Genomic DNA, 16,074 nt, shown 5'->3' with positions numbered 1-16,074 from the left:
GCCCAAAATACGTATATGTACACAAACGAATAAACCAAATAGCACCTCCGGAATAATGGAGTGCTCCTGCAAATCTGCTGATAACTCCGACGAGACTGGATCGCCACCCTGTCTACCTGTGGGCAGGAACACAGCGTCCAGAGAAAACAGACGTCAGTACGAACATTGTACTGAGTATGTAAGGCATGAACGAAATGAACATAATAGACAAATCATAAGTCATAAGATGAAGACATAACCTGCATAACTTTAAAGAGTGGATACCTTCCATATATATATATATATATATATATATATATATATATATATATATATATATATATATATATATATATATATATCATAGTACATTTATCATCATAGCGCATGCATCATCATTCATCCAACATCCACAATATTATACACAAAAATCATCCATCACAACATTCACAATATTATACACAAAAATCATCATTCATCCACACTACCCTCATTTCACAATTCCACTTCAATTCATCCATAATCATGGTCATAGTATACTAGTACGTTTTCTCACATATAATGATTATCCATGTCCTTAATATCATTTATAGCATAATCATAATCACAATATATCAAGAATCATTACTCAACCCAAGCTACTACTCACCAACATCACTATTCTCACATTCAAGACCCATTTTCTATGTCCCTCTACAATCCAAGTGTTTCAACTTCTCAATACCTTAAACAGCATAGAAAGATCATAAAACTTACCTTAGATGTTGTAGGAATAAGCTTTGGATGGAAATACTTCACTTGAGCCAAAACCCTAGTTCATCTCCAATGAAATTTCTTGGCTTGGATGATCTTTAATGAGTTTCTTACACTTGATTCCCTTGGATTTATGAGATCGATCGTGAATATCCCTTAAATTCTTGTGGGAGAAGTGTTCTAGAGAGTTCTAGAGAGAAGGGGTGTGAAAGGGAAAATGAAATGAAATGAACTTTGTCCCTTATTAAATACACAAAATCTGAACCGACCAGTTTCTACGGACCAACATACAGTCCGTATAAATTATACTGACCGTATGTCTGGCCGTAGATTTGGTCCAGAGAGGGATGCTAATCTGGGCTGATTATACGGTTGAACATACGGCCAGTATGTTTTATACGACTAGTATGTTTGGCCGTATAATGCCCAGTTTTCCGAAGTTCGTTCTCGTTGACTCGTTTGATCTCCAATCCTTATGGAACCTCCTTGGCACTTGTTTATCACCTCATTAACAATCTATGGGACGTTATAACTCTTCTCCAAAGCATCGTTAACTCGTTACTCGTAAATCCTTTCCGATACATCTCGTATGCTTTGCCTTCCTTAACAACTTCCGTCTCCTACTTCACATGTCTTTGAAATCTCATTTAGAATCATCAAATGCTATTTCCTACTTATCAAAACATTGTATACGTCGTGCCCTTCGTTAGTCTATTCACTGTACGTTAACGGGGAATTTCCAAGGTGTAACAGTTAATTCACAATAGGTAATGATTAAGTTCACAAAATCATCAAACACAACATCTCTTTGGACACTCACCGCTATCGTCTCTAACATGTGACTACCCTTTCATTGCCAAATATATCAATTGTTCTTCTCGATCCCTTCGCCATGGCAATCAACACCTATTGTTATTGAGTCCCCCATTAATGCTACCTGAATATATTTTGTTTTTTTAAAAAAAAGTCATGACAGTATAGTAACAAAATGCAATAACTTAATGACTTGTTAGAACAGATGAATCAGGTGTTGCAACAAGTGGATTACCTGTTGCAACAAGTACTATCCTTGTTGCAACAACTAACTAATCTGTTGGAGTCAGCTTCAGTTTTTTGAGTTATGTTTCATCCAAAGACAGTTGAGGATGTCCAACAGATTAGTGAGTTGTTGAAACAAGTATAGTACTTGTAGCAACAGGTAATACACTTGTTGCAGCAACTAACTAATCTGTTGGAGTCAGCTACAGTCTTTTGGGTCCAGTTTTTGGGTTCTGTTGGACTGAAGCTGAATCCAACAGATCAGTGAGTTGTTGCAATAAGTATCTTACTTGTTGCCATAGGTAGTACACTACTTGCAACAACTCACAAATCTGTTGCAACTTCTTCATACTACGTATTTAGCAACAATTAGTATAGAAGTTGCAACAACTACATAATTTGATGTAATTGTGGCAACAACTACAATAGTTGTTGCATAAACTACAACAGCTTCTGCAGAAACTACAACAGTTGTTGCAAAAATTTAGAAGCTCTTATACAACAACTTTAGCACTTGTTGCAACAAGTACAATTGCTACTGTAAATTGTTGAAAAATCAACTGCAAAACCCAGATAAATAATTGAAACAAAACAGCAATATTTTACTTACCAAGTGAGTGGAAATTACTTCTAAAGTAATGCCCAGCCAAAAAATTGCAAAATCTGCTGGTTTTGTTTGTTTCTTTATTGAGCAATTTCTTCAAAATGCCGCACCAATGGAAGAAGAAGAAGAAGAAGAAGAAGAAGAAGAAGAAGAAGAAGAAGAAAAAAAAAAAAAAAAAAAAAAAGAAGAAGAAGAAGAAGCAGCAGCAGCAATACTTATGAAGTAATGCCCAGGTAGGCATGAACGAAATCGAGCCAAAAAATTACAAATCTAGTGGTTTAGTTTTTTTCTTTTGTTGAGCAGATTCTTAAAAATGGCACAGCAATGGATGAAGAAGAAGCAGGGGAAGCATCAGTGGAAGATGAGGAAGAAGAATGGAGGGAAAAAGAATGAGAATAGGCGGATGGAAAAGAAGAAGAAGAAGAAGAAGAAGAAGAAGAAGAAGAACAGTGGAGGGAAAAGAGCAAAAACGGGTGCGACTATTAGCGCCCTTTTTTTTTTTTGACCCATTTTGGTATTTTAGGGTTTATATTGGCTAGGTCAAAGTGTTAAAATAAAACTTGGAGCCAAAGTGTTAAAAATAAATTTAAGGGTCAAAGTGTCAAAATGAAAACTTTTGGGCAAGGTCAAAACCTCTTAATCACTAATCAAAAACCATCACCTCTACTCAATAATTTAAACGTGAGTCACTCCACTCAAAAAAAAAAAAGACTTAAGAGTCACCTATAATTAAATGCCCCATGTCACTTGAACAGGCGCTTGCCATGTTGGAGGGCTTTAACAGAGAAGGGGTATTTTTGCACAAGTTTTGTAACTTCGGGGGCAATAATGCGTAAAAAGTATAACAGAGGGCATAAATAATCCTTTTTTTTCATAGTAAAACAATATTTTTGGCCCTTCTCTCTTAAAAAACATGCACTGTCAAAACATTTACCTTAAGAGGTCGTTTGGTAGCTGGTTGAAGTTATGCAGATATTACTGTATTAGTATACAAGAATTAGTTATGAGGGAATCTATATAGTATTATTTTATGCAGGGATTAGTTATTCCATCTTTATCTTGCATAAAATAATACATACATTCCCTCATAGTGTATACATGTATTAGTTACTAGTGTCACTTGGCTTGTGCTAAGCCTGGGCCCAAAACGACATTAAAAATTCGATTTGTTGATATTTTTTTAAAAAAATCTGCTCTTGGTTCTTTATTCTTGTAACATCAATTTTACTTTTTCGAAAGACTTCTAAAATATCAAAGTATAAAAACGTATGTTAAAGGAAAATATTTTTTTTGTTTATATATTAGATTTTTTAAGGGAAAAAAATCAATAATTGAAAGCTCTTCTAATTTAATTGTTTGAGATTAAGCCCCCGATGATCCAAATTGAGCTTTTTATATGTTAAATTAATTTCGTTTGAGTTCTATGAATTGAACTCATATTGGCTAACTTATTTTTTAACAAAATACCGGATAATTAATATGTTATATAATTTAGGACAAAACAGTTAAGTTTAATATGAAAAAGTTATTACTCCTAAATTATACAAAATATATTACCCTTTTTTTTTTTACAATATATTGTAATAGTAAAAAAAAATATACTTTTTGCAATTGTCTAGTATTATTACTATATCGAGATCAAATTGTATTTCTTTAAATACAATGTTTTTCAAACATTTTTAGAATATATATATAAAGATCTTATAATTCCTCTTTTAATATAGTAATTTATTAGATGATTTTATGTTAAAAGTGTGCACACGTAAAATTTGATTAATTAACTACCATACTTCGGAATTCATTTTTCAATTGAGATGGAATGGCTATTATTTACATTTTTGATAATTTTTTAAAGTATTTAAAAATAATATATTTTAACAAATTTAATAATATTTTCACATAAAAAAGACAAATATGTATAAGTATGATTTGTGGGGGCCACTATAACATTTTCTATGACATCATCTTTTTTATTGGCTTAAAAAAAGCCCTAAAAGTTCTTAAAATTTATCAAAATGTGTGACAATTTATAAAGTCATAAACATTTCAAGTAGGGGTAAAAAAGAAAAAAAAATCATGTGAGGACTACAAAAAATGGGATTCTCCCTTATATATAGTAGTAATGTGGGTTTATAAATTGCAAAACAAATATTGTATTAGTTGTGTTACGTTGAATGTTATACCTAGCAAAAGAATGCTACCAAACATGATATTACTTATGCAGGATTTTATACATGAATAACTTAGCTTAATCAGCTACCAAATGACCCCTAAATCCATTGCTGGACCAAGCTTGCCAGCTATTTTTGTTCACCTGCTTGACTGCTCATTTACAACAAGCGAAATGCGTGAATCACTGCATGGCGATTGCTTCCAAGCTATCTCATAATTTCATACATGCAACTTGGTTATGGCCATCACTTTATAGCACGTGAACTTTCCTTTTCCTGTCTAAGAATTTAGGTTACCAAAATGGTAATGTTTCATATAATCTAATGATCTTTGTAAATCTCAATTTAATTGCTCATGTCTTCATGATTATAAAGAATGATTAACATACAACAAACACATGCCACTGACAGGCCAGATTGAAAGCTTTCTTTTGCCTAATTTCGTAACGATTGGTAATTTATCAACGATAACAATGAGTCAAAAAAATTGGACAAGTTGGTATATTTATACATTATATCCGAATTAAGGAACAAGTATTAAGATCCGGAAGCTTTCTTTTTTATCCTGCAATTCTTAATGATAGAATTGTAATTGTAAAGTAATATATATTTCACACTTTCTGAATATTATTCACCACAGAATGGGTAGTTCATTTATACACGTATATTTACTCAAACCTAGCTAATCATGGCTACAAATATGCTATGTAATTAATGCTACATATCAGCTAATTATAATTAGTAAATTACAGTTGTTACAATATGGGCCTTGACTAAGCCCATAGGCTAAGGTCCCCCCTCAAATTAATGCGGAGTATCACAAAGCAGCAATTGGGAAAGAAGAAACTGATGTCATAAACGCATCATGGCTTTGGTGAAAAAATCAGCTAGTTGATCGTGAGAAGAAACATGCCGAATGATGAGAGTCTTATCGGCAACAATCTCCCTGATATAGTGTCAGTCTACATCAATATGCTTCGTGTTCTCATGATGAACAAAATTGTAGGCAGATAGCACTTTAGTGTTACCTGCATGCAATATTGATGGACCAGTGAAGGGAATCCCCAATTCAGATAGAATCCAACCAAGCCAAACAATCTCTAAACTAACCGCTGACATAGAACGATATTCAGCTTCAGTACTCGACTTGGATATGTGAGTCTGCTTCTTACACTTCCAAGAATCCAACAAGGAGCCAAGAAACGTACACCATCCCGTAATCAATCTCCTAGAGTCGAGACAACTAGCCCAGTTTAGCGTCAGAATGCCCCTTTAACTAATACGTAGAAATTGAGGGAAAGAATAAGCTACAAGAGACTGCTCCCCGAACATATCGAATCACACGAAGCAAAGCTGAATAATGAATACGGGTAGGGCATGAAACGAACTGACTCAATATCTGAACCGCATAGGAGATATCTATCCTAGTCATAGTCAAATACACAAGTGAACCAACCAATCTCCTATAAAGCGTGTGATCGGGAAAATGCTCACCATCATCTCTACCATACTTGGTGTTAACCTCTATTGGCGTAAGAACCACCTTTGTATCAGTCAAACCAGACAAAGCAACTACCTCAGACGCATACTTTTGTTGACCCAAGGTAATACCAGAAGGGGTATACCCAACGTCCAAGCCCAAAAAGTGTGTGAGAGAACCGAAATCCTTCATTTTAAATGAAGCATGAACAAATGATTTCAGTTGAGCAACACCGTCAATATCATCTCTTGTAATAATGATGTCATCCATATACAATAGAAGTATAGTAATACCTGCAACTAAACAGCAAAGGAAAAGTGAATGATCAGACGAACTCTGAGAGAAGCTATCGAACACATTGTAGGTTGAATTTTATCAAACCAAGCCTGTGGGGCTTGTTTGAGGCCATAAAGAGATTTCTGAAGATGACAAACAAGGTCAGGACGAGGTATAGCATATCCCAGAGGTGGTTTGAGATACACAACTTCGTCTAAATCACCATGAAGAAATGAATTCTTGACATCCATCTGACGAAGATGCCAAGAGCGAGCAGCAGCCAGAGCTAACAGAATACATATTGTCGTCATCTTTGCAACCGTAGCAAATGTCTCCTCATATTCTTGCTTGTACCTTTGAGCAACCAACCGTGCTTTAAACCGATCAATCTTCCCATCAACAGTAAGCTTACCTGAGTACACCGATCAACTACCGATAACGGTACCTCTAGGACGTTATCAATCAAACCCCAAGTGTGATTCTCTTCTAAAGCTTCAATTTCAGCAGCCATGGCTTGTTGCCAATTGGTGTCTAAGTCGGCCCTAGTATACGAAGTTAGAACCTGAGAAGAAACTAAAGATGATTGAATAGCAGGATGTGCGCAAGACCTGCCATATCGATCCGGAGAATAACCATAGTAAACCGGAGCAGTGGAGGTTTGAGAAGACCGTCTAGGTGGGGGACTAGTCAATGTTTTAGTTGAAGAGTTAGCGAAAGAAGCACTTAGCTATAACGAGTTCGATTAGGGGCGAGTGTGAAGAGCTAGGGCTCGAAAGTGACCCAGATGAATTACTATTATTTTCTTTGACAAAGACAGCTGGTTGAGGACCAGTAGGACCAGCAACTTCGTCGTCCACCATGAGCAAAATAACAACCTTGTCGTTAGTATTCTCATTAGAAACCGTCTTCAGATTCTAGAAGGGAAAAATAGTTTAAAAAAAGATGACATAGCAGGACACTTGTAGCAAATGACGAGTTTGATCATAACATAAGTAGCCTATTTGTATAGCATTATAACCAAGAAATACACACCGAACTGCCTTATTTGATAACTTATGTCGCTCATGCAGGGATAGCAATACATAACAGGCACGACCAAACACCTTCAACCTCGAAAGATCGGGATCAGTACCATATAGATGTCGATAGGGAGAAACATTCTTAGTAACAGGTGAAGGTTGTCTATTAATCAAATAAACCGCCGTTTGAACTGCCTCAACCCAAAATCGAGAAGGACAAGAAGAAGTATCCAACAGAGCTAATGTTGTTTCTAAAATCTGTGTATTCTTACGTTCCATAACCCCATGTTGTTTCGGTGTATGCGGGCAAAACTGTTGAGCCAAAATTCCTTTATTTTTAAAGAAATTGAGCAAGACTGTGGAAGTAAATTCTCCACCCGAATCTAATTGAAAGATCCTAAGTGACTTTTCAAATTGCGTATGAATAAATGAAATAAAATTCATAATAACCATAGGAACTTCGCTCTTGTTTCTAATAAATAAAACCCATGTAAAACGTGAAGTGTGATCAATAAGCAAAAGAAAATACTTATAACCAAGTCTTGACAATACAGGGGAAGGTCCCCATACATCGCTATGAACTAAATCAAAAGGTGCAACATATGCTGTACTACTAGTAGGAAAAGATAGCTTGTGACTTTTGGAAGAGGCACAACTTTCACACAACAAACTAGAAACATCAGCAAAAGCTTGTGTATCTGGCCACGAACAAGACTTGAGCATAGAACCTACGAGGTGAGAATGAGGATGACCCAACCTATTATGCCATAGGGAAACCAATTTATTCGAACGAGAAACCTCGTCCACCAAAGCCGAAAGGAAACATGTAAACCTCTGAGTACCAACCGATCTGAGGAAAAAATAAGCGTCCCACCTTACATCCACTTGTTATGATCTATCCCGTTGTCACACTCTGAAAAATACAACCAGACCGTGAGAATAGAATAATACAATTTTGGTCTACTAACTGACCAACCGAAACAAGATTAGTTGTCAAATTCGGAACAAAGAGGACATCTGAAAGTGAAGCAACTGAACCAAAACTAGACACAGGTAAAACATGACCATTAGCAGTAACAATCTCAGTAGGCGATTGTAATGGAGAACTATTCGATAATTGTGAAGCATCACCCGTCATATGATTACCAGCACCGCTATCTATATGCCAAGATTTAACAGGAATAACTAAATTATTTTTACCTTGTGCGAATGCTAAAAGGATACGAGTTATGACTTTTTCCACAAGTTCAGTCATGCAAGCCATATCAAAAGAAGGGGAAGCAAGTGGTTGCTTAACCAACTTTATCTCCAATGCTTTGTGTAGGGTCCGGAATTACCTAGCTGGCCGGATTGGACAATCAGCTAGCACATGGCCCAATTCACGACAATAGTTGCAATATGATGTTGGGCCTGATTGTTTCTTAGGGCACCGGGCTGTAATATGGTCGAAGCCATGGTGCCCATAACACTGGATTTGTTTACTAGACGGCACAGAGCATGAAGCAGGCCGGTAATTTGATCCAGCAGCAAGAGCAGCTATCTGAGGAGCTGCAGACAACACCAGAGAAGACGAATGCCGAATTTCTTCTTGCAAAACAGCAGCCACTAATGTGTCTATATCTGGCAGAGCTTCTCGATTCAATATATTAGAGCGGACATGATCGAATTCAGGTCTCAACATCATGAGAAACCTGACCACCTTAGATTGCTGTCGTTCACCACGTATCTCCTTCAATGCCGCGGCGGAAAGAGTAGAAGGGACAGCGTGATCTTGCTTCAACCACAACGCCATGAATCTGGCATAGTGGCTGCCAACGTCCCTGTCACCTTGCTCATAGGCAGCAAGGCTTTGTTCCAATTCAAGGGTTCTCGCCAGGCTTCGTTGACGATGAAGCCGATGCACATAAGACGACATCTCAGCCGTCGTCTCATACATTTAAAACCCTGCAGCAATGTCGTCTGACGCAGAGCTTACCATCCATCCAATTACCTTAGTGTTAGATGCAATCTAGGCCTCCTTATTTGTTGCATCAGTCAGCATTTTGGAAGAACTGTCGAGAAATCCAAAGAGACCTTTCCCTTGGATAAACACCCTAAAGTGAAACTCCCAGCCGGCAAAGTTCTTACTGGTGAGCTTGGTCATCACCAACTTAGACGATGAGGAAAGCTTCGATTCCATCACGAAACAAGATCAATGAAAATAATAACCAGGAGCAGGAAAAAAAAAAGGGAACACAGAGGGCGAAAGCAAGGTCTAGAAATAGGGGCAGAAACTGATTGAGAAAAATGAAAAACAAGAAAAGAAGAAGAAGAAGAAGAAGAAGAAGAAGAAGAGATATAGACTTTTGATACCATGGTAGAATTGTAAAGTGATACATATTTCACACTTTCTGAATAGTATTCACCATAGAATAACATTTATACACGTATATTTACTCAATCCTAGCTAATTATACCTACAATTATGCTACGTAATTAATGCTACATATCAGCTAATTATAATTAGTTTTTTTACAGCTGTTACGATATGGGCCTTGACTGAGGCCATAAGCTATCACTTAATTCTTATTTAGATACTCTAATTCTCACTTCATGAACATCACTGACATGAACAATAAACACTCTGTTGTCATATTCTTCTTTTTGTACTCTTTTTGATGCGATGTGGTCTACAACCTCTCGTTCGACGGAGTTTGGAAGAGTAAAAGGATAGTCAATCCTGTTTAAGTCCAAGTCACTCTGAACCATTGGGCAATGCGATACGCACTCAGGGTGTGTTTGGTAATAAGAAAATGTTTTCCATGAAAAATATGTTTTTGGAAAACAAGTGAGTTTCTTACTTACCTGTTTGGCCATAAGAATTTTTCATTATTTTTTGAATTTTTTTTCACTTAACTTGAAAATCAGTGTTTGGCCATGAAAATTTCATATAATTTGAAAAACACCTAAAACCTCTTTTTCACTTTCATTTCAAACAACCAAATATTCATTGCAAAAACTATAACCAAACACAAATCTTTTACTCCAACTTCAAACTTCCAAAAAAAAAAGTGAAAAATATTTGATTTTCATGGCCAAACGCCTAGTTATTTTCTAGTAGTTTGCATAAGTAAACAAAAATAAAAATGTTATCCCAAGAACATTTATATGTAATCTAACAAAATATTATTGGGTGTGCAGTGGGGGTATGAGGGTGGTGAGGGGGTGGGATGGTCAAGGGTGGGGTTTGGGGGCTTTGGACAGGCTGGGAGAGATAATGAACTTGGAATGTACTTGTGAAATTTAATTTTCCTACTTCCAATAGAGAAGTCATTTCCCTTATTTTGAAGGAACTTATTTTCCTAGAGAAAATATTTTGATCAACCAAACATGAAAAAATTGAAAAATATTTTCCTCCATAGCGCACACACCCTCAATTCAAACTAGTTTTATTTGACAACTTGATTCAATCTAAATTACAGAGCAGTCAGAGACAATTTGGTACAAATAAAAGAATTTAGTCAAAGATACATTTGTATCATCGTTAGGAGCTTAAGGCAACTCATCTGTGAACAAAATGTGCGAATGCGCGGAAACTAATTCATTTCTCAACAATAAACTCTTTAATTTCTATTCCAGTATGTCGAGCGCCTCCCTGTTTTAGAAGCAAAACTTCATCACCAACTTTTAGTGAGGTTACTGGAATTGTTGTTCGCTGATGCCCCTCGCCTGCAAAATACATGGGACGTCAGTTGAACCACAGAAAGAACAAAAAGAGAAAGTTGCTTCGACTAGAATATTTACCATGAAGGGGAGAGACTAATCCAACTGTTTCCGCGTTCTGCAAGAGAATAGAATAACTTTCATTCTCTGATTCTACCTGCATAATTACCAATTTCCAAATTAGGATTACAGATACAATTAGACAAATGTAATTGGTTGAAAGTTAAACCAGTGGAGTTTTTACACTAGCTCCTTCATTTTCATGTGAACAGGTTACATGCAGATGCTGAAACTAGTATTAATTATACGACAGAGCTACTTTTGCAGGTGCACTCATGCCTCATGCCCAATTCTTTTACTCTTGAAAAGAAGAAGTCTCACCCAGAAGTTAAAAATACTTCAAGTACGTCAAGCGTACGCCAATTTTGGCAGATAGCAACTACCCTTTTTTACGAGAAAGAAGCTATACTATCCTTGTCAAACATCTACAACAACATACCCGTGGTCCGGGCTCTGGGGAGGGTGGGGTATGCGCAAACCTTATCCCTACCTTTGTGGGGTAGAGAGGCTGTTTCCGATAGACCCTCGGCTCCAGAAAAACGGTTTTCAAAACAGGTTTTAAAAAAAAGTGCAAGAGTGAAAAGCTATGATGAAAATATTGAATACAGAAAAGTACGGATAACAAAAATAGCAAAGTAACCAAAGCAAAAGAAACAACAATTAATTTCATTTCTATTTTCCTACTTGAGATTCCTTCTGATTAATAGATGGTCTTATGCTTGTATCTGTAGACACACTATGTCAAAGCTACACGAGCAAAACAATCACACAAAGAACCAAAGAAGTCAGAGAACCTTTTATTTTAGGAGAGATGGAAAGCTTCACAAACCTTTGCCTCCACAAGGATCAGTGGTCTAGTCTCTACCTTTACACGCCCAACAATTGCTGTTCGCTGCATACCCTTTTGATCAACCACAATGACCTCTTTCCCAGACTTGAGTTCCGAGAGATAGCTGGTCTTTCCTCCGGGAACAGCAACATATGCATGAACAGGCCCCTGCTAAAGTCCAAAGAATAGTCATATTGTAGACCACTGGCTTTACATTATAGTTTGAGATGCATTAACGCAATTCAACACCGAAAAGAGTTGAGGTTGAGGATCTGGAACAAAAACTTATAAAAGTCACTAACGGGAAAGTGCAGTTATGGTAATAGTAGAGAAGTCTCCTTTAGAGGTTAGCATTAAGATCTAGGAACCCATTTGTCCATGAGAATTATTCACTTTTTTCTGGAATAATTTTTCATTTTATTTCAAAATCAGTATTTGGTTATAAAATTTACAAATCCAACTTGGAGTTGGATTCCAAATTTGGAAAAGTGCTCCAAACTTGTTCTCCAACTCCTTCATAAATTCCAACTAAAGTACTTTATTTTCTCCTTTGCAAAAAGTATAACCAACACACTCCATCTTCAACTCCAATTTTATAAATTCCAAATAAAGTGAATAATATTTGGAATCTATTGCCAAACGCCTACCTAGTTAATGGAGATAACTATTTCACAAATCACCAGAAATGCTAACGAAACATTGAAAAATTATACTTTCACCGTCAAGCTATCCTTTCAATAATAGTCCTAGCATGACGCACCGCATTAACTCGAAAAGGCCTGCTAGAAATGTAATTTGACTCCAAGCATTCTGAGTGAACAATGAAAAGCCCTCTTGCAAAGGATCCAACCTAAGGGACAAAGTTATGTAGTAAGAATGAAATTGAAATGCCAAAAACTAAAGAGCCGTTTGGCCATGAGAGTTGTTCACTTCTTTTCCAGAGTAATTTTGCACTTTATTTCAAAATCAACGTTTGACTATAAAATTTCCAAATCCAACTTGGAGTTGGATTCCAAATTTGAAAAATTGCTCCAACTCCATCTTCATAAATTCCAAATAAAGTGCCCTCTATCTCCTTTGCAAAAAGTATAACCAAACACAACTCCATCTTCAACTTCATAAATTCCAAATAAAGTGAAAAATATTTGAAATCTATGGCCAAACACCTACTAAGACTATCTGCAAATTATAGACAAACAGAAATAGAGAGGACAGTAGGAGCAAACCAGAAGACCTTCACCAGGTCGCATGAGGTTGCAGATATCCACACAGACACGGTCACCCATTCCAGTCGCTTGAACATGAGTTATTTTGGCTTTCGTCAAGTTCAACAGACTGTCCACTTCATGTCTTCTATCAAAATAACCCTATCAATGACAACTGACATCAAAATCAACTCTTCACCAAGGAAGAATCTCCTTTTTAGAAGGCCACTACCTTCAGCTCAAGGATCGCTCCAACATCCTCAACTTTCATTACTACACCACCCAAACCATGTTCCAAGGCCTAGCAAAGCAGAAAAAATGAACTGAAACTTGGTGCTTTAATTGAAAAACACCACTCTTTAAGTACCTTAAAATACCCTACTTTGTGTGAGACGTTACTTTCTGAGTGACTTAAAAGTTCAATCTAGTTTACTACCTCAAAAAAGACTTGAGCTTCTGATTGTGTCTTTGAGACAGCAAGTACAGTTTTCCGAGTGCCTTGAAAAGCTGCAACAATGTTTTCAGCAGGTATCACCTATGGAATGAACAAACATAAGCCAGCAATTGAAAGTGGACTCATATAAGATGGAGAATTTAATGTACTTGGAGCAATGCAAGGGTCATATTTGTTAGATAATACCCCACCCCCACACCCACCTTCCATAACTTTTGAGATAATATTTTTACCTTACTTACCGAAAACCCAAAAATAAGTAAGAAAACTACTTATTTTCCTGAAAAATATTTTCCAAGAAAACATTTTCGTTCATATTAAACACACCCATAGTTGCTTGATTATTCAACCAACTTCCAAAGGTTTTGGTTTTTGGGAAAAGAAATCATTTAGAAATTGTTGTTACAAATCTAGAAATGGTTTTTCCATTATTGTAGTGACAGTTTGCAAAGAATCTTTTGACAGCAAATAACTTTGTCAAGGAGAAGCACATTGAGCACCTGCCAATCTAGTAGATCAACAACAACTTTATTTGCCTGTTCCTCCGATATCTGAAACTGTTCCAACTGCTGGGGGGAAGAAATCTCAGCAAATGCAGCAACTCTCTGATGCTCATGATCAAATATTCCCCCATCTTGAATAAAGAGAGGTTCTATCAATGCAATTGCTGCACATGATACAACCAGAAATGTAGCAGAACAATCAAATATTGTAGAAAACTTAACAATTCTGATAGCGTAATGGAAATTCATGCTCAGTCTTCATAGTTAATCAGGAAGAAAACATATATGGGATATCAAATCAGTAAAAACCCCTCTTGTTTCTCATTATCTTGCCCAGACACTGAATTTTGTCACATACCACTGAATATTGAAATTCTCACAGATACATACTCAGATTCAGAGGCAGGTCTCCGATTTAAAGACAATTGATACTTGTTTTTCAATTCCGGGTATGGTCCTCCCAATAGGAACTATATTTCCCGAAAGTTTAAACCTTGTTGACTACATCAAATAGTCACAACAACAAACAAAGGAGTGACTATGGCAGGGGTAGTACAATCTGCTCTCTAGCAGCCCCTACTCAGGGGCGGATGAAGCTTTGAGGTACGGGGTTCATCTGAACACAGTGCTATTCTTGTACACCCTACCAAACGACCCCTATGAACATAATGGGTTCAAGACTAAAAATCTTAAATGTTGAACCCATAAAGTTTAAATCCTAAATCCGCCTTTGGCCCCTACTCTAAATTAAAAATACAAAAAATCAAACTAAGCTACCACAAAAGATAGGTCATCAAACAAATACATACACACTTTTTCAATTTTCTTTAATGGGTGTATGTGCATTCACTGTTTAAATGCTGGAATCAGAAAAAAATATATATATATACCAACAACCGCAGAAGAAGTAAAGTACTCCCTCCGTCCCAATTTAAGTGTCTTACTTTTCTATTTAGTGAGTCCCAAAAAAAGTATCCCTTTCTATATTTAGCAAGTTTTCTAATGCCAACATTCTACATAATAAGTTTAAGACCACAATATTTAACGTGCTAGAAACATCTTTAATTTAAGACAACAATATTCAAAAGCCTCCATTTATTTCTTATAACTATGTGTCCAGTCAAACTAAGACACAGTTAAATTGAGATGGAGGAAGTATAAGGATCAAGAAAAACTTACAAGACCATTCAAGGGGAAGATGTTGACGATTTGAAGGGAAAATGAAAATATTCCAACCTCTCTCCACAGCAGCAGTCATAACTTGTTTGTTCTCTGTCCATATCCACACTCTTTTCTTCCTTGACTTTGTACATGCAAATGCACACATTCTTGTAAATCTTCTTTCCGTACTAGACAAATTCAATGACAAATCAACGTATCTCCATTTTTTCCATTTACCTACCAAGAAAATAATCAGAAAAACATAGTACTAGTTAATTTATTTAACTTACTAATGATAAGCGTGCTGAATATTTGGAGTACCTGAGACTTTATTAGGGTAAGAAGCAGAAAGTGAAGGTAAGACTAGAGCCATTTCTGTTGATCATCAGCAAAGGAAGCATCGCTCTTGTTTTTCTGTAGGAAGTAGGATTACATTTTTGTCCCCACAAGAAATGGGTGGTTTCGATTTTATCATCTCATCTCTATTAAGTGAGTCCGAACCTAAATGACCCAACAAAAATACTAATCTATCTTATATTAAAGCTATCTTGAAAATGTTTTATTAAACTTTTTGTCATTCATTAAAAGACTCTACGATAAAATAATCATTTAACAATTTTTTTAATAATTAAAATTTTAAAAATCATTAAAATTTGATTATTAAATCTTTCCTTATTTAAATTTTTTTACCTAAAATTTAGGACTACTTTAAATTATTATAATATAAAGTCACAGAAAAAAATTCACTCTACAATAGACAAAATAGTCATTTAATAGTTTTTCTAATAATTAAAACTTAAAAAATCATTAAAATTTGATTATTAAATATTTTCTTATTTA

General features: G+C 36.0%; 1 protein-coding gene across 2 annotated transcripts; it reads right to left on the bottom strand.

The window, feature by feature from the left end:
• Window positions 1–10,732: 10,732 nt before the first annotated feature.
• Window positions 10,733–15,715, bottom strand: LOC132617844 (uncharacterized). 2 transcript variants are annotated; one of them, XM_060332913.1, is made up of 10 exons: window positions 15,556–15,711; window positions 15,253–15,471; window positions 14,071–14,237; window positions 13,553–13,651; window positions 13,349–13,417; window positions 13,138–13,278; window positions 12,672–12,761; window positions 11,912–12,079; window positions 11,104–11,179; window positions 10,733–11,028 (listed from the first exon to the last, which is right to left on the bottom strand). In XM_060332913.1, exons 1-10 carry the CDS (start codon window positions 15,605–15,607, stop codon window positions 10,901–10,903), a joined length of 1,209 nt encoding a protein of 402 aa, XP_060188896.1. In that variant the 5' UTR covers window positions 15,608–15,711; the 3' UTR covers window positions 10,733–10,900. The 2 variants fall into 2 exon arrangements, with proteins under 2 accessions (XP_060188896.1, XP_060188897.1); XM_060332914.1 differs by lacking the exon at window positions 12,672–12,761 and having other exon boundaries at window positions 15,556–15,715.
• Between the last annotated feature and the right edge of the window lie 359 nt (window positions 15,716–16,074).

This window comes from Lycium barbarum, chromosome 11 (assembly GCF_019175385.1).
Source record: "Lycium barbarum isolate Lr01 chromosome 11, ASM1917538v2, whole genome shotgun sequence".
NCBI classification, from domain to species: domain Eukaryota; kingdom Viridiplantae; phylum Streptophyta; class Magnoliopsida; order Solanales; family Solanaceae; genus Lycium; species Lycium barbarum.
The sequence above is the reverse complement of the archived record's forward strand: the minus strand, read 5'-3'. Positions and strand labels throughout refer to the sequence as shown.